This window comes from Orycteropus afer, unplaced genomic scaffold (genome assembly GCF_000298275.1).
Source record: "Orycteropus afer afer isolate SDZICR_OR568_19922 unplaced genomic scaffold, OryAfe1.0 scaffold00061, whole genome shotgun sequence".
Lineage (NCBI taxonomy): Eukaryota > Metazoa > Chordata > Mammalia > Tubulidentata > Orycteropodidae > Orycteropus > Orycteropus afer.
The window spans coordinates 11,015,500-11,037,957 of record NW_006921648.1 but is presented as its reverse complement, the minus strand read 5'-3'; the positions used below and the strand labels follow the sequence as shown (position 1 = coordinate 11,037,957).

Below are 22,458 nucleotides of genomic sequence, written 5' to 3'. Positions count from 1 at the left end.
ATAGGTTCCTCGTGAGCACAATTAAGTGGTCTGGAATTCCCATTCTTTGCAATGTTATCCATAATTTGTTATGATCCACACAGTCGAATGCCTTTTCATGGTCAATAAAACACAGGTAAACATCTTTCTGGTATTCTGTGCTTTCACCCAGGATCCATCTGATATCAGCAATGACATCCCTCATTCTACGTCTGTTTCTCAATCTGGCTTCAATTTCTGGCAATTTCCTGTTGATGATGTACTGTTGCAACCGTTGTGGGATTATCTTCAGCAAAATTTTACTTGCCTGTGATATTAATGATATGGTTTGATGATTTCTGTTGGGCCACTTTTCTTTGGAATGGGCACAAATATGGATCTCTTCCAGTCAGTTGGCCAGGTAGCTGTCTTTCAAATTTCTTGGCATAGACGACTGGAGCCCTTCCAGCATGGTATCCATTGATTGGAAGATCTCGATTGATAGTCTGTCAATTCTTGGAGCCTTGTTTTTCACCAGTGTGCCTTCAGTGCAGCTTGGACTTCTTCCTTTAGTACTTTCAGTTCTTGATCATATGCCACCTCTTGAAATGGTTGACAATCAACCAATTCTTTATAGTGACTCTGTTTTCTTTCCATTTTCTTTTGAGTCTCCCTGTGCCATTCAGTATTTTGCCCATAACACACAAACACACTACCATCGAGTCAGATCCGACTCATAGCAACCCCTCCTTGGGTTTCCGAGGTGCTATCACTACAGAAGTAGATTGCCTAACCTTCCATCCGAGGAGTAGCTGGTGGGTTTGAACCGCCAGCCTTCTGGTTAGTAGTCTAATGCCTTAGGCACTAGGCCACCCTTCTTCAGTATTGCAAGTTGAGGCCTAAATTTTTCCTTCAGTTCTTTAAGCTTGAGCGCTTGTTCCTCTCATTCAGTTTTCTAACTCTTGGTCTTTGCATGTTTCATTATGTTACTTTACTTTGTCTTCTCAAGCCAACCTTTGAAATCTTGTATTTAGCTACTTTATTTCACCGTTTCTTTCATTTGCTTTAGCAAGTTTCAGGGTGCATTCTGATAGTCATTTGGATCTTTTCTTTGGAATAGGAGGAAGATATGGAATGTATATGGCTAATTACCTCTATGAACAACTGTCTCATTTGCCGTGAGACCAGAAGAACTGGATGGTGCCCAGCTACTATTACTAAACAGTATGATCAAAGATTTTAGCTGGATAAACCCCTGAAACTATTGCCCTGAGATAATGTTTAAAACTTAAACCAAAAACGTTCCCTGAAGTCTTCTTAAAACCAAACAGTAGTTGAAGATAACTAGTGAAGAAATACTTGCCTTGAGGACTATGCTCTTATTTTTTTTTTTTTGATTTGGGTGAAGATTTATAGAGTAAATTCACTTTTCATACAGCAGTTCCCATATACTTTGTCTCATGACATTGAGCAAAATTTACAATGCAACAGCTCCCCTCCCACTTCCTCCCCATAGTTACCTCTTCCCAGTGGAGGACTATGCTCTTTTAAGAACTATCTATGTGGGATCACATTGACAACAGCAACTCAAAAGGTTAGATAAGAACCTTAGAGGGCAGTGAGTTTGTGTTAATGGATGAGGAACGACTCAGAGAGAAGGAGGGTGAGAATGGTTGCAGGATTTGTAGAATGTTACCAATGTCACTGAATTGTACGTGTACAAGTGATTGAATTAGTGTATGTTTGCTGTGTATATTCTCAACAACAAAAACATGAAATTTAAATAAAAAGATGGCTATTCTTTCCTTACCAAATGGAGTTAGTACCCTTGTCAAAAATCAGTGGACCATAGATATATGGGTTTATTTCTGGACTCTTGATTTTGTTCCATTAGTCTCTATGCTTGGGAGCTCTGGTGGTGTAGTGCCTAAGGCACTTGACTGCTTACCAGAAGGTTGGCGGTTCAAACCCACCAGCCACTCCTCAGAAGGAAGGTTGGGCAATCTACTTCCGTAGTGATACTGCCTTGGAAACCCAAGGAGGAGTCACTGCAAGTCAGAGACAACTGGATGGCACATAACAACAACAGTCTGTATGCTTATCATAATACTAGTACCAGGCTGTTTTGATTACTGTAATATTAGAATATGTTTTTAAATCAGGAAATGGGAGTCCTCGCACTGTGTTCTTCTTCAACATTGTTTTGGCTTTTTGGGACTCTGCTGCTCTTTGCCTTTTTACTGCTGAGAAATAAGTACCATCATATAGATGATCCACAGGTTGTCTGTTTACCTGTTGCTGGATGTTTGGGTTGTTGCCAGGTTTTGGCTATTACAAAAAAGGCTGCTGTGAACACTCACGTACACACCTTTGTATGGATACGTGGGTAAGGACCTAGGAGTGAGATGACTGGGTCATATAACAGATGTGTAGTTAATTTTTGAAGAAATTGCTAAGTTGTTTTCTTAAGTGTCTGCATCATCGTAGGATCCCTCCAGCAGTGTATGAGCGTTACAGTTCTTCCACATTGTCACCATCCCCTGCCGTGACTTTTGTTGTCATTGACTCCTTCATTTTAGCCACTTCAGTATCTGTGATTTGCATTCCTCTAATGACTAAAAGGAGCTCTGGTGGTGCAGTGCCCAAGGCAGTTGACTCTAAATTAGAAGGTTGGTGGTTCAAACCCACCAGCCCTCCACAGAAGGGAGACTGGGCATTCTATTTCCATAAAGATTTAATGCCTTAGAAACCCAAAGTCAAAATCGACTCAATGACAGTGATTTTTTTCTTTTCTTTTCTAATGACTAATGAAGGAGCTCTGGTGGGGTAGTACCTAAGGCATTTGACTGTGAACCAGAAGGCTGGCAGTTCAAACCCACCAGCTACTCCTTGGAAGGTTGGGCAATCTACTTCCCTAGAGATACCCAAGGAGGGGTTGCTATGAGTCAACTAATGATGTTGGGAGGAGCTCAGGTGGTGTAGTGCCTAAGGCATTTGACTGCTAACCAGAAGGCTGGCAGTTCAAACTCATTAGCCACTGATAAGAAGGAAGACTGGACAATCTACTTCCATAGAGAAGTAGACCCCCCAAGGAGGGGTGCTATGAATCGGCTCCAACTCAATGGCAGTGAGCTTGGTTTGTTTTTTTGGAATGATGTTGGGCATCTTTTCATGGGCTTCTTTGCTGCCTGTATGTCTTTGCTGATGTTACATTCAAATCCTTTGCCCATGTTTTTTCCGTTGAATGGTTTCCTCGTAATTGAGTTTTGAGGATTCTTTTTATATTCGGGAAACAGGTCCTTTATCAGAGATCAGACATACAGTTTGCACATATTTTCTCCCAGACTGTGGTGTTTTTTCATTCTCATCACTGTTGTTCAAAGAGCAGAGGTATTTAATTTCCATAAAGTCAAGTCAATCAATTTCTTTTATGGAAAGCGCTTTGGGTGTTGGATCTAAGAAATCCCTGCCTACTGCAATGCCAGAAAGACTTTCTGAGGGCCCTGCAGATCCCCGGATTACTCCGTGCAGTGTCTGTGTGCGAGCGTGGGCTCCCTGGCTTGTTTCCCGTCTTCAGGGACCATTGTCTCCCAGGCCTGGTATCTAGGGAACTGTTTAATCAGTTTCATCTGTGTTTCTGGTTGTCTGACGCAGGGAGGCAAAAATCCAGTCCAGCTTGTTTGGCAGCCACAGGATTGTCAGCCTTCTTTTCTGAAGTTTATATAAAAGGATTCATTCACCATGTACCCTCCTTTTTTTGATGAGGGGAAATTCGCACAACAGAAAATTAATATTTTTATTAAATACTAAATATGTTCACAGTGGTATACAGCTACCACCTCTAATTCCAGAACATCTCATTACTCTGAAGGAGACACGTCCCTCTTAAGCAACTTCTCCCCATGCCCCCCTTTCCCCAACCACCAATCTGCTTTCTGTCTCAATGGATTTGCCTGATCTGGACACTTCATACCAATGGAATCCACAACGTGTGATCTCTTGGGATGGGCTTCTTTGCCGGAGCATAATGTTTTCCAGGTTCATCCACAAGGTAACACGTATTAGGACTTTCTCTTTTTGGCTGAATCGTATTCTATCATGTGGATAGAGCCCATTGTGTCCATCTGTTCATCAGACAGTGGACAGCTGGGCTGTGTCCAACTCAGCAGTGCTACCCATGGACTTTATTTTTGTGTCTGACTCCTTTGGCCCAGAGTGTGTGGGTGTGACTCTTCTGTGTTGTGTATACTTCCCGTCAGATCATTCTCATTGCGTAGAATTCTATTGTGTGAACCTACCTTTTTTTTTTTTTTTTTTCCCCCATTTTGAGTTTTGATGGGTTTTTGGGTAGTTTTCAGTTTCTGGCTATTGCATACCACGCTGTGAACATTGTTCTGTGTATTTTTGGTGAACACATATACACATTTCTGTTTGGCGTGTCCGGGAGCAGAGTGGCTGGGTCATGGGATGTGCACATACCTTATATCGATGATGATGATGATGATACAGCCCTGGCCAGTGTTCCATTGTATAAATACAGTCATCATGAGTGGAGCCAACTCAACAGCAATTAACAACCAGGTGTACATGTATTTGGCTTGCTTTTTCACTTCATATTGTTACTTGAGTATTTTGTCTTCTTACTAAAAGTTGACGCTAAACATAAATTTTAATACTGAGTCTATGGATGGGCTGCACTTTACCTAACCGCTGTCCTGTTGATGGGCACTTAGATCATTGACAGCTCTTTGCTCTTACGAAATGTCACTGCCACATACGTCTAATGTGAATGAGTTGAGTGGCTGGGGTGTTCGTTCAGGTATTTACACGTTTACTAAGGCACTTGACTGCTAACCAGAAGGCAGGCAATTCAAACCCACCAGCCACTCTTCAGAAGGAAGGTTGGGCAATCTACTTCCTTAGTGATACTGCCTCAGCAACCCAAGGAGGGGTCATTATGTGTCGGGTTCGACTTGACTGCACATAACAACCACCACCACCAAATGTGAACCCAGGGCCCGAGAACACAAAGATGAACAGGACAGGTCCTTCCCTGAGGCCAGCAAGTAACTTGAAGGAGGGAGGTGGGCTGGGTATCAATTTTTCTCAGGATCCCTTTGGTTTGTTAGTTTCTGACTATTGATATGGCTGTAAATCTTTATGGAAGCAGACTGCATCTTCTTTCTCCCACGGAGCGGCTAGTGGGTTCAAAGTGCTGACCTTTGGGTGAGCAGCACAGAGCTTTAACTCTGCCACCAGTGTTTCTGTGATGGAGGCTCACATAACAAAAAATCGTTTGCACAACCACAGTGATGAACAGCAACAGATCCTTGGCCACAGTGTTAGGGAGGCAGTAGGGAGTAGTGGAGACTATGGCAGACAGTGCCTTAGCTAAAAGTGTCAGTTACTGTTCAGCTCTGCTCACTTGTGGCCATGTAGGGTAGGGGGTTGGGCAGACCCAACATTTCTCTTTTTAGAGAAACTGTCTGGGTTTTATAGAAAATCGCCAAGTTTTAAATGTTGGAAATGAATTCATTGGAGGAAAAAAAAAATACACACTGCATAAAAAACAAGAAGAGGCTGAGCAATGTTATGGCCCAGAGGAGACAGGACGACTCAGGGCATTGTGGTTCCCTCTTCTGTGTCCTACAACAGAAAGAGGACATTTAATTAAAAAAAAAGCACACTGGTGAAATGCATGTCAAGCCTTGAGTTGGGTAGATAGTGATGCACTTGTGTCGGTTCTTGAGTTGTGACAGAGGCACATGGTGTTAGAAGGTGTGAACGTTGGGGGAAACCAGGTAGGAGACCACGGGAGCTCTCTACACCATTTTGACAACTTTTCTATAAACCTAAAATGACTGCAAAATAGAAATTTCATTAACACACATACATACACACACGTGTGCACACTGCACTGGGCTTTGGGCAGTATGCTGCAGACTGATGAAAACACATTCATGGGAAGGTGTGGCCTGTGGCTGTGAATTCCACATGCCCCATTCTGGACCCCTGAGTCCTTGGCCTCTTCTCTTCAGCTATCCCATCCCCCTCCAGTCAGGCCACCTTGCTCCCGCTGCCCCTGCCCTGTTCCTGGTCACCGGTCTCAGTTCTCCCTCAGGTGACCCTGAGGCGCAGGGAGAGGTGAGCACTGCAGTGTGAGGTGAGTGTGGAGGTTTTGGCCACTAACTGAGCTCTGTGAACTGTGGGTCCACGGGGGGCCATGTGAAGCGGCAGTCCTTGAACCTGGCCAAGCTGGCTGTCAAGCTCCTGAAGGTATTGCAGGCTGGGCTTGAGTCCCTCTGCCCTGTTTTCCCCCCAACAGTTTCCTGTTGGACACTTTGACAAAGCCCTTAGGAGCACAGAATTTGGAGCCAGACTGCCCAAGGTCAAATCCCGGCTCCACCACTCATTTCCTTGAGCTGCTTAACATTTTTTTGGTGGCCCCGGTTTCGTATGTGTGAAATGAGAACAGCAATAACAACACTAGCATGTGCTACCCAGGGTTGTTGTATTAAATGAGTTATTGCAACAAAGTGCTTGAAGCACGTCTGGCACGCGCTCGGTGCTTTGTGCTGATCAGAGCCCCATCCCTCCTTACAACTGCTGACCTCTTCTCATAGCCACACTGCCTGGGTTCAAAGCCTGGCCCCACTCCTCTCTGGCTGTGGGACCTTGGGCAGGTTGTTTATCTGTTTGGAGCCTCAGTGTTCTCACCTGCCAACGTGGGCGGGCGGGGAAGGTCATAAGGACGTTCCCTCTGGTGGTGGGGATGGGATTGAATGTGTCTGTCGTGTGGGCTCGGTGCTTGGGCTGGGCCAGGCCCTTGCAAAGGTGGCCCCATGCACACAGATAGGGATTTCTGGCCACAGGGTCAGGAGGTGCAGGTGACACGGAGGCTGAGACTGGCTGTCCGGGAGCTCACCTTCCCCACCATGTCTGGCCTCCAGTGCCGGCCCAGCTGACCTTAAATGCCCTGGCTGAGGGCAGCTTCTGTGTTCGAGGGACTGCCGATTTGTAGCAGTGCTCGCATTTCTCTGTGAATGCTTACATCAAGCCCTGGTAGCTGGCACCTGGGAGCCAGGGGATGGGGGCCTCCTCTTGCAGAGGGTTGCGGTGAGCTGGGGGGCTCTGGAGGCATCAGCATGGGCCGGAAAGGGACTTTGCTCTGTGGACACCCCATCTTCCCCATAATCATCCAGCTACTGTGGCAAGAAGATCCTGGGCTGTGACGCCCACTTCCCACGTGAGAGGACAGACTCAGAGAGGGAGATGATGTGCCCGAGGGCACACAGCACTGCAGCGGGGCTGGGATTCTGAGGTAGGCTGGTCTGATGCTACGGCCTGATGGTCTTCCCCGGGACTCACCCCTGTGTCATGAGAGGACAGACTCAGAGAGGGAGGTGATGTACCCAAGGGCACACAGCACTGCAGGGTAGCTGGGATTCTGAGGTAGGCTGGTTCCATGCTACAGCCTAACTGTCTTCCCTGGTACTCACCCCTGTGTCTGAGAGGAGGGAGGAGGAGGGCCCACCTGTCTGCCCACCTTTAAGACTGGCTCAGCTGTGAGTCCACTGACTTCTCACCACCACCCGCCAGGCCTGCACTTTCCTTATTTCCATTCCACAATTGAGGAAACTGAGGCTCAGAGATGATGCCATTGGCCTAGGGCTCCATGGTGCTAAAGCATCTATACAGGAATTGCTCACTGCTCTGTTTGTTTCTGGAGCCTGCCCCAGACCTGTTGGGCAATTGGCCCTGACCACTTAGCTGACCTGCCCCCACTGCTGGGTCTGATGTGGGGAATGTGGATGTCCTGTGCCCTGGAGGCCTTCTGAGATGGACTTGGGGATCAGACAGCCAGGGTCGGAGTTGTGGCTCTGCCGAGTCCCAGCCGGGGATCCTAAGGCAGGTGGTTTAACCTTTCTGAGCCTCAGTTTCTGTAAATGGAGCTAACGATGGTGAGAACTAGCTGGAAGGTGTGTGGAAGGTGCTTGGAGCTATGGGGCTGTGGGTCAGCGGTAGCCCCAGTGAAGGGGGTGCTGGGGCTCAGGATGGAGAGCACAGCCTGGGGGGAGCAGGTGGGTGGGGCTGGGGGACCCTCAGCTGCCAGACTGACAGGTGCAGCTGGCACGTGGCTCCCTCAGCACCCTGCTCCAGGCCTCAGTGCAGGCGGGCACAATGGGCACCCTGGGGCAGGCCGGGCTGAGGTGGGTATACAGTGTCCATGGCACTGCCAGCCTGGACAGTGGGATCCAGAAGAAGAAAGGCCAGGACCTCCAGGTGCACCTGAACACACCTGAAGAAGCTGTGGAGCTGCTCGGCTTCAGGGGGGACTCCTGCGTCAGAGGGGGCAGAGGGTGACGTCATGGGCACGGCATGGGCTTGGGTGCAGCATGAGCACATGCACATGAGAGTGCATGTGTCTGGGAGCATGTGTGTTCATGGGAGTAAGTACGTGTAGGTATGTCTTTGTGTATCTCTGAGCATGTATGTGAATATGGAGCTGTGAGCATGCCTGTGAACATGTGTGTATGTAACATGCAAATGATCAGATAAGAGTAGGTGGGTCTGCACACGTGCATGAAGGTGTGCCTTGTGGCATGAGTGTGGCATTGGCATGTTTGTGTTTGAGCACATGAGCCAGTGACTCTGTATGTGATCATGTGCATGTTCATGGGTGTCTATGAGGGAGCGTCTGTGAGCATGAGTGTGCGTGGAGGGGGATACTTGTGTGTATTTGAATTTATGCCTGAGTGTGAGCATGTATCTGACAGTATAAGCATATATAGCTGAGAGAGACTGTATGTCTGGGAGTGTTGTGTGCTCATGTGAGCTTGTGTGTGGGAGTGTGTATCCATGTGTGGGCATGACTGACTGAACATGTGTGTCAACATGGGTATGTGTCTGAACACCTGTGTTAACATTGTCTATAATGTGTCTAAGAATGTATGTCTGAACACATGTGCCTCTGTGAACATGTGTGTATGTGTCTGTGAACGTATGAGAACATCTGTGCATGTTCTCTCCCCTGAAAAGACGTAAGCATGTGTGTCTGTGATGGGACTCTGGGGAGGCAGAGGCGGGGCTTGGAACTCCCATTGTCCTCAACTCTTTACCAAGGTCCCTCCTGGGTCTTGCTGTCTGGTTGGCTGGTCCCGACCCTCTCAGGTGGTTACCCTTAGTGAGTGGGTGGTTTCAGACTGAGCAGGAGTGAACCCAGGCTGCCTCCACCATCACCAGAGACCCATCCCCCAGGCTGCCCTTCTTCCAGGTGTAGCCAGAGGGGTCATTAACGTGTGAATTAAGCCCTATACCTCATTAATGTGTGAATTAAGTCCTATACCTCACCTAGTTCTTAGAATAACGTCTGGTTCCTCCCCTGAGCTAATGGGCACCCTGCCCTTCTCTGCCCTGGTTCATTCATCTCTTCCTCCACTCAGCCCCTCATAGCAGCCTTTCTTCTCAGCTCTTGGAGAGACCCCCTCACTCCTACCACAGGACTTTTGACCTGCTGGCGTCATCTTGACCTTTAGGTCTCTGCTCAAATGTCACCTCTGCTGGTCAGAACCCATGCCTCCCATTTCAGCTTCTCTGTGACACTTAAGCATTTGTTGACACCTTCACGGAGTGTCTCCTCCCCCGGAGTGCCAGCCCCAAAGGCCTGTCCTGTTCGTGGTGGAATTTGCCTCAGTGCTAAGCATGGACAGCTCAGGGTGTGTTTGTTGAATGAATGAATGAATGAAAATGACTTGTCTGGAGCTGTCGTCCTTCCCCACCCAGCTCTAAGCTGTATTTTGTCACTGGGGGTGACCCGAGGAGCCTCAGTCATGCCCACAGGCCTCCCAAGGCCCAGTCCTGTACTGACAAGGAAGTTATGTGTCCTGAGATGGGTGTCCTGGACTTGGGGATGACAGCAGCTCCAAATACCAGAGTTGCTCTTCTGCCCCAGAGTACCTCTTAACTCAGTAATTCTGCTTCTAGAACTTGACCTTATGGAAATAACTCGAAGTCACCTTCAGATGCCCTATGCAAAAAGATGTTCATTGTGGTGTTATTTACAAGAGCCAGAAAGAGGAAACAACTCAAATGTCCAATAGTAAGGTTAGCAACCTGTGAGTATTCATATTTTTGAATGTTTGAAAAACAATCAAAAGAAGACTATTTCATGATGTGACAGTTTAATGAAATTTAAATGTCAGTGTCCATAAATGACATTTTATTCAAACATAAAAAAAAATAAAAAATCCTCACTGCTGTGGAGTTGGATCTGACTCATAGCGACCCCTCTTTGGGTTTCCGAGGCTGTTATCACTACGAAAGTAGATTGCTCCATCTTCCTTCCAAGGAGTGGCTGGTGGGTTTGAACTGCCAGCCTTCTGGTTAGCAGTCAAATGCCTTAGACACTACACCACCAGAGCTCCTAATTCAGACAGCCACAGCCATTTGTTTATGTATCTTGTTTTTGTTGTGTGCTATTGAGTCAGACCTGACTCATAGTGACCCTTCCTTGGGTTTCTGAGGCAGTATCACTACAGAAGTAGATTACCCAACCTTCCTTCCGAGGAGTGGCTGGTAGGTTTGAACCGCCAGCCTTCTGGTTAGCAGTCAAGTGCCTTAGGCAGTGTGTTTCTTATAGACTGTATTTTTGCATGCAACACAGCAGTGCAAATATCATGCACACATATAATGCTCATATGAAACTAACACACAAGGAGATTGTGTGGTTATTTACATAAAATATGGCAGTTGCTTCTGTGTTGCAGTAGTAGAGTTGAGTAGCTGGCCCTAAGTCTGCACGGCTTCAGAGACTTCAGTATGCTTGTTGACTGGTCCTTAACAGAAAGTTTGCTGACTGCTGGTTTAGTGAACTGCAGCTATTCCGTGACCCTTAAATCCTGAGGAAGGACGTATTTTAATAACATGAGGAAATTCTATGATAATGATATTAAATGAAGGCAGCAAACTTGAATATATTCTCAGCTGGGTAAATGAATGGGAAGGAAATAAACCAAATACTAGCAGAGGGTGTGCCAGCCTCCCCACCCCCCAACTGTCTTTTATTTGCTATGAAAGTCAGGAAGGTACAGCAACTATATTTTCAAGACTGGCCCTGTTAGCGATTTTTTTCTAACTATTTTTGAAAGGTAGTGCCTAAGGCATTTGACTGCTAACCAGAAGCAGGTACTCAGAAGAAGACTGGACAATCTACTTCCATAGAGATACTGCCTCAGAAACCAAGGAGGGGTCACTATGAGTAGGAATCAACTCTATGGCAGTGAGTTTGGTTTTTGGTTTTATTTTTGAAGTGAAGTGAGAGAGACCCCATATAAATGAATCCATACAAATTTTGCTTCTGGGTGATTTTTTCTTTTTTTTTTTTTGCATTTAAAAAGCCTTCTAAGTAGACTTTTTTAAGTATAGCTTGCATACATGCCAAAACCAAAGCAAACACACTGCCATCCAGTCGGTTCTTAACTCACAGCGCCCCCAGAGGACAGAGTAGAATTGCTCCGTAGGGTTTCCAAAGCTGTATGTCTTGACAGAAGCAAACTGCCTCATTTTCCTCTCCGTGGTAGTTAGAGTTGTATGTCAAGTTGGCTGAGCCTGGTTGAGTGGTTGGGCAGCTGGTGGTAGTTATTCCTTGTGATGAGACTGGCAGTCAACTGAGTAGCTGCTTTAGGGATGTGGTCTGCTTCCCCTATATAAGAAACAGCTTTGGGAATGGTCTCTAGCTTATGGCACACTTGGACCCTGCATGTAGTCATGTTGTTCAGCAGCCTGCCATGCTCTGCTGACCCTGGGACTTACAATGGACTTGAATTAATGGCCTGCAGTGTGGTTTGGTAACATCGGGACCGTGCCATTTTATTTGTTGACTTGGGGCTTGTTAGCCTCAGCAGCCAGTAGCTGCCTGAGTGGAGAGATGCCTCTAGCTTCAGTGGGCCGGGAACAAGAGGCAGAGCTGAAGCCCACGGGTCAAGGGGCTAGAGCCCCTAGAGCCTGGCACTTGGAACTTGGACTTCTGGCCTGCTGAACTGTAAGAGAATAAATTCCTGTTTGTTAAGGCTGTCCCATTTGTGGTATATTCTTGTCACAGTGGCACTGGGTAACCAGAACACTCCCGCAACGTGGCTGGTGGGTTCAAACTGCTGACCTTCTGGTTATCAGCCAAGCACTTAACCACTGTGCCAAAGAAATACTAGTAAACACTCACATGGACCAGCAGTATCCTAAACCCCTGTGGACCTATTAATCCTCACAGCCACCCTCTGAGGCTGATGCTATTATCATTCTCAGTTTACATAGAGGCACAGAGATCTTCAGTAGTGGCATAGCTGGGATTTGAACAGCTAGGAAGTGGCAAAGCTGAGATTTGAACCCAGGCAGGAGGCTTCAGAGCTTATATTCTTAACTTCCACACAGTACTGGTCCATACACACTCTCTCTCTCTTTTTTTTAATTGTTGTGGGAAACTAGACACAGCAAAAATACACCGATTCAACAGTTTCTACACATGAAGTCAATGACACTGAAGACATTCTTCAAGCTGTGCGACCATCCTTACCTTTTCCCAATTGTTCCTCCATTAACATAAACTCACTGCCCCTCAAGCTTCCTGTCAGATCTTTCCAGCTATTGTCAGTTTGATTCCATATAGATAGTTCTTTAAAAGGGCACAGTGCTCAGGCAGAGTTTTTTTTTTTTTTTTTTAAACTAATTAAACTGTTGTTTGGTTTAAAGAAGACTTCATGGGACATTTTTGATTTAAGATGTAATTATCTCTGGGCAATAGTTTTGGGAGTTGATCCAGCATCAATGACTCCAGAAAATTTGGATTCCACAAAAATTTATAATTCTGTTCTGCAGTTTCCCCCTTTTGATCAGCATCCTCCCTAGAATCTTTGATTAAAACCTTCAGTAATGGTGGCTGGACACCATCTAGTTTTTCTGGTCTCATGACAGAGGATGGTCCACATTGTCCACTAGGGGATCTCAATGTAAGTGATTTTGCCCCTGCCCACAGGATATTTGGCATTTCTCTCCCCCATGCTTGCTTGTCTCTGTGTCGATCTGCTCTCTATAGAAGTCAGAAGTGATCAGATTTAGGACATTCCCTCCACTGTATGACCTCACCTAACTGATCACATGACATTAGATTGTGTTGTGGACGGGGATGGCATTGTATTATGTTAGATTACATCCACAGGTACAGGGGTTAGGATTCCCACATGTATTTTGGGCAAACAGGTCGGTCCCTACACTAAAGAGGTGGGATTTTTATGCTCCGGCCTGGAGGACAGCGCTCTGGAGGTCCCAGGTCTGAGCCATTAACAGGAAAGCACTCAGAAGCGGGAACATGGGCACACGGCTAGTTTAAGGGATCCGAGGGGACCCAGGCAGGGCACCAGTGGCAGCTGTTACACTTTCTTCCTCATCTGCTGAACAAGTTGGGATCCTACAGATAGGACTCTGGGGACAATGGTGGTCCACTGGTGGAATCCCCCCTTCCGTGTGGGAGACACAGGTCCGATTCCCAGTCAGTGCATTTCATGTGCAGCCACCATGTGTCTGTCATTTGGAGGCTTGCATGTTGCTCTGATGTTGAATAAGTTTCAGCAGACTTAGGTGGACCAGGAAGAAAGGCCTGGCAGTCTGCTGCTGAAATACCAAAGCAAACCAAGCTCACTGCCATCGAGTCGGAGCCCTGCTTGGGTTTCCGAGGCGGAATGACTACGGAAGTGGATTCCCCATCGTGAAACCGCGTGGGTTGCAATGGTCCGATCCCCAGCCAGTCGTGGGGATGGCACAGGTGGGCAGCGTTTGGTTCTGTTGTTCACTGGGTCACCATGAGTTGAGGTCCAACTCAGTGGAAGCTAACAATAACAGGTGTGGCTCTGGGCTGTTCTGCAGGGCTCTGTTCTTCCCAGGGTACAATTGCAGATCCCAAGAAATTCCTGCTCGGGTTCCTCTTTTGGGGGGAAGTGTGGAAGTGGGAACTTTTTCTCTGGGAAAAGGGGAGCCTCAGGAAGGGAGGGGCTCTCAGTCTTCAGGACCCTGCTGTGTTTCCAGAAGGACAGTTGGCTCCCTCAAGCCCACGCCTTCAAGGGCACGCGCAAGTCGGAGGTGCCAAGGGCCATTGGCTGGACATCAACCACAGCTTACCCCAGAGGAAGTTCTGGTTCGAGCTTCTCCATCCCAAGAGGAGAGTTGAGCTGGACAGTAACGGCCCTTCTCCTCCACAGTCACTGTGACGTTCCCTGTGTGCCAGCCCAGGGCTGGGTGCCTGCCCTGAGGCCAGCACTAAACCCAGCCTTGTCTTACTGGGAGGAACCAGCGGGGGAGCCATAGCACAGGCAGGGTCAGAGCCAGGATGTTGCACTCAAGTCTCTGAAACGTTCCCTGTCTCCCAGGAAAGATGGAGGCTCTCAGCAGCACGTGCACGGGCCACCTGGAGCTGATTGTGGATGACGGGGACGTCTACTGTATCAAGGTTTGCCCGCGTCCTGCACCCACCACCTAGCACCTGCCACCTACCTGGGTGTTTCCGACCCCAGGTCCCTGCTGAACAGGCATCGCTTCCCTTGGGGTGTCAGCAGCTCTTCCTCTTCTATCTGTCAGACAGCACCAGTGAGTTCTGAGCACCCAGAAAAATCAGAAGAGAAAATGGGTCAAATCCCACCACTGCTAATGCCATCAGTGTTAAAAATTAATGTTATGTTATTTAAAAAAAAAAAATTATTGTACTTTGGGTGCAGATTTACAGTGCAGAGTTGGTTTTACATTCAACGGTTCATGTGCGTTTGATTTCACGCCCCAGTTGCCATCCCGACCATAACACACTCCCTTCCCCTGCCAGCTCTGTTACCGCCCCGCCCCCCGTGCCCTTTCTAACTGTGCCCTCCTGTCTGTCCGGCTTCCCACCCACGTGAATGCTGCCGCTCTAGTGTCCCGGGGCCAGTGCTCTAAGCAGTGTGTTTCCCTAGGGTAGATGGGTGCCTCATCCTGGGGTAGGTGTTCTGTCTTTCTACTGTTGGGCTGAGAGCCAATCCATGGGAGTGAGTACAGGCCCGAAGGGTAACCTGGGACCATAGTCTTGGGGGTCCCACCAGACTCTGACCAGTAATTCTGGTCAGAAAATTAATATTATTAATAATATAGGAGGAGTTCTGGTGGCGTAGTGCCTAAGGCGTTTGACTGCTAACCAGAGGCTGGTGGTTCAAACCCACCAGCCACTCCTCTGAAGGAAGATTGGGCAGTCTACTTCCGTAGTGATACCACCTCAGAAACCCAAGGAGGGGTCGCTATGAGTCGGATCCAACTCAGTGGCAGTCAGTTTGGTTTTTCTTTTTTGGATTTTAAAAAATCCAGGACACAGAAGGTATAACAGGCCAAGGTAAGGCATGACAAAGTTCCAGAAGAAATGATTATGCTATATGTTTGCTGAACCTTTGAGGTTTTTTTTTTAAAAAAAAAAAAAAAAACAGAAAAGCTCCCACTGTTTTCTGTCTGCACCTTCATTTTTGTTACTCAGCCATACATCTTGGTAATCTTTATCTACTGGCATGTGCCAGCCCAAGTTAAATTCTATTTAGTTTTTAAAAAAGTAACTAAAACGTTTAGTGACCCCTGAGTTGTGCACATAGCGCTTGCTCTGCTACTAAACTAAGGTTTGGGAGTTAGAACGCGCCTAGCAGTGCCGCGAAAGAGAGGCAGCCGAGGAGACCCTGTGGGGCAGTTCTGCTCTGTCCCACGTGGGGTCACCGTCAGTCGGACTCGGGGAACAGGAGCACATCTCAGTGGCTCTGCCTTGAAGAGACACAGAAGGGTACAGGGCTGTACTCCCCGCTACTGCAACCATTAACACCTGTGGCTATTTACGTTCAAATGGTGCGAATGACACAAAATTGAAAGGGGTCCCATCATCGGGTTAGCTGCATTTCAAGAGCTCAGTGGCTGTGTGTGGCTAATGACTGCCCTCCTGGAGAGCACACAGTAGTGAACGTGTCCAGCATTCCAGAATGTTCTATTGGTTAGTGCCGGTCCAAAGTCAGAAGCTCTCCAGCCCACCTCAGCTCCCCCCATTCATTTCCCCACAGCCAACCATGTTCTTCTGTCCAAATATAATCTATGTATGCAGTTATCTACTGGTGTGTGCCAGCCCAAGTTAAATTCTGTCCAAATATAATCTATGTATGCAGTTGTTATGGGTTCCAGAACCCATAACACAATCAGTAGTAGTATTTGATGTATTTTTCCACCTGTAAAAAAAAAAAGTGCAGCCATTTCCTGTGTATTTTGAATACCCCTGAAATGCCCCGTGGCGTGGGATCCTTTAGCTTCCTAGTGAACGGCTCCTAGGTCTCCCTAGGTTTCTGCTCTTACGCAGGTGCTGCCTAAGCACCTTCTCTCTGCAGTATAGACCCGGCAGTGGAATGACTAAGGGGCTGTGTCCAGTGGTGTGAGCACTTTGACTTACCATTGCTTTTCAGAGGTGCTCTGGTGGTGCAGTGCCTAAGGCATTTGACTACTAACCAGAAGGTGAGCAGTTCAAACCCACCAGCCACTCCATGGAAAGAAGATGGGGTAATTAATCTACTTCTGTAAAGATTTACGGCCTCGGGAACCCAGTGGGGGTTGCTGTGAATTAGAATCAACTCTCAGTGGCAGTGGGTTTGGTTTTCTGTGCCGGGGGGGCACTCAGCGGGTCACTGAGGCCCCCCAAAGCTGTGTGTAGGATGTCTGCGTCTGTCCCAGGGACAGCGTTTAAAACTCTGGTCCGATCTCACCTCCGTCTGTGACTCCTAAGGAGGTAAAAGCAGCACGTTCAGACCTGTTCACCCCAAGCAGAGCCTCTGCGGGCCGGTGGCGACGAGGTCAGTGCCTCTGGCTCGGTTTCCAGTGGCTTCTCGGAGAAGTCTGGGGTCCGGTGTGTGAAGCTGGGGCTGGATGGTTTGCTGCCGAAACCCACTGCCAGCTCTGCTCTGCCTGGGTGGGAAGGCCCCGTCACAGCTGCACGTGGCTGAACCCCGCTTCACAGAGGCCCTGGGAGCCCTCACACTTCCCAGTGTGGGTGAAATGGCAAGCACTGACTGCGCAGACCCTCTGTGCTCTGCAGAGACCTGTCAGCAGCCTGGAGGCATTGCCTTCAGACAGTGTAGTTCCACCTGCCCAGGCCCAGGCTAAAGCAGTAACAGCTGGAGCTTCCTGAAGCCTCTGTGGCCATCCCTCAGGTGGCGCTGGGCCCAGGAACCTCCACGCAGTCCTCGCAGTAACCCATGTGCAGTGGGGAAACCGGGGCAGAGAGCCCATGAGGACAGAGCAGCAGAGCCAAGTTCACGGTCGGCTCAGGCTTACAGTGTTAGGGATGACAAATGCTGCAGGATCCTGCTTGTGCAAAAGATCTAGAAGAGGCAGGTGCTTAGAGACAGAAGCTTATTATTAGTGGTCACCAGGAGCGGGTAAGGCCACCTGGTGGCACAACAGTTAATCGCTGAGTGCTAACTGGAAGGATGGCTGTTCAAACCCACGCAGCAGCTCTGGGGGCGAAAGACCTGGTGATTTCCTTCCATAAAGATTACAACCTAGAGAACCCTGTGGGCGAGTTCTGCTCTGTTAGTTACATGGGACCACTGTGAATCTGAATGGAACTTAATGGCACCCAACAACAAGGGAGGGTGAGGAGGGAGTAGAGAGATACTGCTCAAGGGGTCAAGTTTCTGTTTGGGGGATGAAAAACTTGCATGGTGGGCAATGGAATTCACGTCACTGAATTTTACACTTAAAAATGGTTGAAACGGCAATTGTTTTGCCATGTGTATTCCCCCACAATGAATGAGAATGACACGGGGAAGGACGCATGTCTGCGGCGTCCTTCCCAGCTCATGCTGGGCCTTCTCAGGCTCGGAGCAGCAGCTCGAGGGCCAGCTGGAGGTGAAGCTGGTGAGGGCGGGCAGCCCCGTGGTCCTGGCTGGGAACCTCACCCTGCCAGCAGGCAGCAAGCTGGCCTTCTCCGTGCCCCTGAGCAACCTGCTGGGCAGCCAGGCCTACGTGTCAGGTAGGAGGTAGGGCCCCCTCTCCCGGGCCCAGCCTCTTCAGTGATGGAGCTATGAGGGGCTAAGGCCCCTTTTGTAATTCTCATCACCGGATCCCCGTACCCCCAGCATCCCATCTACAGAGGAATCTGGGCTCTCTGTCTACTCCAGCTTCCCTTTGAGCCCCCCAGGACCCCCTTCTTATCCACTACCCAACCATGCCTCTTCATCACCTCAAAATGGCTGCCTTAGGACCATTTGATTGTAGACCACAATAAGAAACACATTCTGCATTTTGACCCCAAACACATGGGGTATTATTTAAAATACTGAACACAGGGCTGGCCTGGGCACTGACCAGTCCCAGGAGATGCCCGCAGTGGTGCTAGAGCAGGCCAGGGTGTCAGCATTGGGGGCTCGTCACGGGCCGTTCGAGGGGATCTGAGGAGGGACAGGGAAGTGGTGGTGGTTGTGCACATCTTACAGCTGCCGTCTAGTCAGTTCTGACTCATGGTGACCCCGTGCGTGTCAGGGTAGCACTGTGCTTCAGAGGCTTTTCAGTGCCGGCTTTTTATTTTAATTTTTTTTTTTAAGTGGGTCACCAGGCCTTCCTTCTGAGGCCCCTCTGGGTGGCCTTGACCCTCCAGCCTTTTGGTCAGCAGCCAAGGTCATTAACAGTTTGTATACCTAGGGATAGCGCCGACCATGTGGCAGGAGTGCTTTTTGGTATTTTGACTAGTGCAGCGCCATGTCGTGTGTTCTGGCTGAGCACATACTCATGGAAGAGAAATGAACGCCTCAGAATTTAACCAGGCAACAAGTACACCGCCATTTCTTCCCTGTTCCATTTCATTTTACTTTGCTCAGTCTCATCTTTAAAAACTTGGGCCTGTTGTTGTGTGCCATCAGTTAATTCTGGTTCATGGTGACCCCATGTGACAGGGAAGAACTGCCCGACGGGGTTGTTCTTGACTTTAAACTTTACAGAAGGAGGTCACCAGGCCTGTCTTATGTGGAACTGCTGGGTGGGGTCAAGCTGTCAATCTCTAGCTGAGCAGTCAAGCACAAACTGAGCCACCTAGGGACCTAGGACTCACAAGGGTGACTTTTTGAGTTGTCAACCACAGTGCAAATAAACCTGCAGCCCCATTGTCAGCCTCCCTTGGGCCCAAGAAATGGGGGATTGGGAGCAGCTGGCTCACCCTGGCCTGGCCCCTGGGGCCCCCACCTCCCTACTCTTTGCCTGGTCTTGGGGTTGGGGTGTCATCCCCTGCGTGGCCACCACATGCCAGGCCTGCCCCTCGGCCACCTGCCCCCTCCCCACGGTGCTGCTGGAGAGGAAGGTGGAGGATGGGCTGCTGGTGGTGGCCTTGGACGGGGACCTCTTCCTGCTGAGTCTCCTGGGGCTGCACATGCTGGGTCTGCTGCAGCTTCCAGGCCACCGCTGGGCCAGCTCCCTGAGGACCACGTACAGCCTCTGGGGTACGTGCTGGCCCCTAGTGGGGAGGAATGGGGGTGGTGGGACTTGCCCTGTCTGGGGGCTGGGGCTCCCTGAGTGCTGCTGCCAATTGTGGGGGCCAGGAAGTCAAAAAAGTACTTGTGGGTGGAGCAGAGAAGCAGGAGGTGGACAGACAATGCCCAATTTAAAACCATCCATCATTGGGTTTCAATGGAACAATGCGGAGTGCCCAGTAGGGGGGTGGGTTCACTGAGCCCCAGCAGCCAACTAGACCCTGGGAACTGTGGCAGCGGAAGGGCTGAGTCCCCACCACCACCACCCCCGCCACCACTCCTGGTAACCAACAAAGAAAGTTTCCTACCATATATAAACCTTTTTACAATAGTGAACTAATACAGTATTTGTCCTTCTGTAATTGACTTATTTCATTCAGCATAATGTCCTCCAAGTTCATCCATGTCATTCGGTGTTTTGCAGATTCTACATTATTCTTTAGTGTTGCATAATATTCTGTTGTGTGTGTGTACCATGGTTTGGTTATCCATTCTTCTGTTGATGGGCGCCTAGGTTGTTTCCATTTTTTTGTTATTGTAAATGGTACTGCAGTGAACACAGGTGTGCATTTATCTGTTCTTGTCCTGGCTCTCACTTCTTTAGGATATATACCTTGTAATGGGATTGCTGGATCAAATGGTATTTCTAATTCCAGCTTTTTAAGGAATTGCCATACTGCTTTCCACAATGGTTGTATCATTTGACAGTCCCAATCTCTCCACATCCTCGCCAGCATTTGTTATTTTCTGTCTTGTTGAACTTTGTCATTAGTGCTAGGGTGAGATGGTATCTTATTGTTGTTTTGATTTGCATCTCTCTGATGGCTAATGATTGTGAGCATTTCTTCATATGTTTGCTGGCCACCTGAATATCCTCTTTAGTGAAGTGTCTATTCATGTCTTCTACCCATTTTTGAATTAGATTGTTAATCTTTTTGGTGTTGAGGTGTTGGAGTTTTCTATAAATTTTAGAGATAAGTCCTTTGTCAGATATGTTGTAACTGAGTATTTTTTCCCAATCTGTAGATTCTCTTTTTACTCTTTTGGTGAGCAAAGAAAAGTGTCTTTGGAAGCATATAGAAATTTAATTTTGAGAAGATCCCATTTGTCTAGTTTATCTTCAGCTGTTTGTGCATTTTGGGTTGTGCTTGATAGCCTATTTATGCCATAAATGAGAGCCCCTAAATTTGCCCCTATTTTTCCCTTGAGGAACTTTATAGTTTTAGGTTTCACATTTAACTCTTTGATCCATCTGGAGTTAGTTTTTGTGTATGGTGTGAAGTATGGATCTTGTTTCATTTTTCTGCAAATGGGTATCCAGTTTTGCCGGCACCATTTGTTAAAGAGACCACCTCTTGCCCATTTAATGGATTTCAGCCCTTTGTCAAAAATCAGCTGACCATAGGTCGATGGATTTATTTCTGGTTCTCAATTCTGTTCCACTGGTCTATGTGTCTGTCATTGTACCAGTACCAAGCTGTTTTGACTACTGTGGTTGTATAGTAAGTTTTGAGATCTGGCAGTGTGAAACCTCCTACTTTGTTCTTCTTCAATAGTTCTTTGCTTATTCTAGATCTCTTTCCTTCCCATATGAAATTAGTGATTGTTTTTTCCATATCCTTAAAGAATGCTGATGGGATCTAGATTGGGATTGCGTTGAATGTATAGATTGCTTTGGGTGGTATTGACATCTTCACAATATTCAGTCTTCCTATCCACGAGCATGGTATGTAGATCGCTTATGGTTTCTTGGAGTAGTGATTTGTAGTTTTCTTTTTGTGTCCCTAGTGAGATTTATTCCCAAGTTTTTTTGGTAGCTATTTTAAATGGTATTGATTTCCTTATTTCCTTTTCAGCAATCTCTGCTGGTGTAGAGGAATTCAACTGATTTTTGGATGTTGATCTTGTATCCTGCCACTATGCTAAATCTCTCAATTAGTTCCAGTAGTTTTCTTTTTCTTTTTTGTTTTCTTTTCTAAGTCTCTTGGGTTTTCTGTGTATAGGATCATATTATCAGCAAATAGTGATAGTTTGACTTCTTCCTTACTAACTTGGATGCCTTTGATTTCCCTTTCTTGCCTTATTGCCCTGACTAGGATTTCCAATACAGTGTTGACTAGAAGTGGTGACAGAGGGCATCCTTGTCTGGTTCCTGTTCTCAGGGGGAATGGTTTCAGTCTCTCTCCATTGAGAACAATGTTGGCTCTTGGTTTTGCATATGTGCCCTTTATTACGTTGAAGAATTTCCCTTCTATTCCAATTTTGCTGAGAGTTTTGATCAGGAATGGGTGTTGGATTATATCAAATGCCTTTTCTGCATCGATTGATATGATCATGTGGTTCTTCTCCTTTGTTTTATGTATGTGATAGATGACATTGATTATTTTTCTCATGTTGAACTATCCTTGCATACCTGATATGAACCCTACTTGATCATAATGTATTATTTTTGATATATTGTTGTATTCTATTGGTTAAGATTTTGTTGAAGATTTTTGCATCTATATTCATGAGGGTATTGGTCTGTAGTTTTTCTTTGGAGTGATATCTTTGCTTGGTTTTGGTATAAAGGTTATGCTTGCTTCATAAAATGAATTTGGGAGGATTCCATCCTTTTCTGTGTTCTGGAATAGTTTGACTAGGACTGGTGTCAGTCCCTCTGAACATTGGGTAGACTTTGCCAGTGAAACTGTCTGGGCCAGGGCTTTTTTTTTGTTGATAATTTTTTAATGTTCTGTTCAATTTCTTTCTTTGTTATGGATCTGTTTAAATTTTCAACCTCAGCCTCTGTTAGTTTAGGTAAGTAATATGTTTCTAGACATCTGTCCATTTTTTCTAGATTTTTGAGTTTTTTTCTTCAGATAGCTCTTCATAGTATGCAGATATTATCCTTTTAATTTCTGTTGGTTCTGTTGTGGTGTCACCTAATTCATTTCTTATTTGTGTTATTTGT

General features: G+C 47.3%; 1 protein-coding gene across 1 annotated transcript in view; it reads left to right on the top strand.

The window, feature by feature from the left end:
• LOC122149921 overlaps nucleotides 1–22,458 on the top strand; it is a 160,166-nt gene that overhangs the window by 47,022 nt on the left and 90,686 nt on the right. The window contains 12 exon segments of the mRNA XM_042780798.1: nucleotides 6,080–6,143; nucleotides 6,146–6,234; nucleotides 6,831–6,908; nucleotides 6,911–7,020; nucleotides 8,106–8,301; nucleotides 14,032–14,101; nucleotides 14,104–14,181; nucleotides 14,373–14,452; nucleotides 14,517–14,589; nucleotides 16,810–16,911; nucleotides 17,861–18,016; nucleotides 19,167–19,492. Coding sequence (XP_042636732.1) covers nucleotides 6,080–6,143; nucleotides 6,146–6,234; nucleotides 6,831–6,908; nucleotides 6,911–7,020; nucleotides 8,106–8,301; nucleotides 14,032–14,101; nucleotides 14,104–14,181; nucleotides 14,373–14,452; nucleotides 14,517–14,589; nucleotides 16,810–16,911; nucleotides 17,861–18,016; nucleotides 19,167–19,492 — 1,422 coding nt within the window.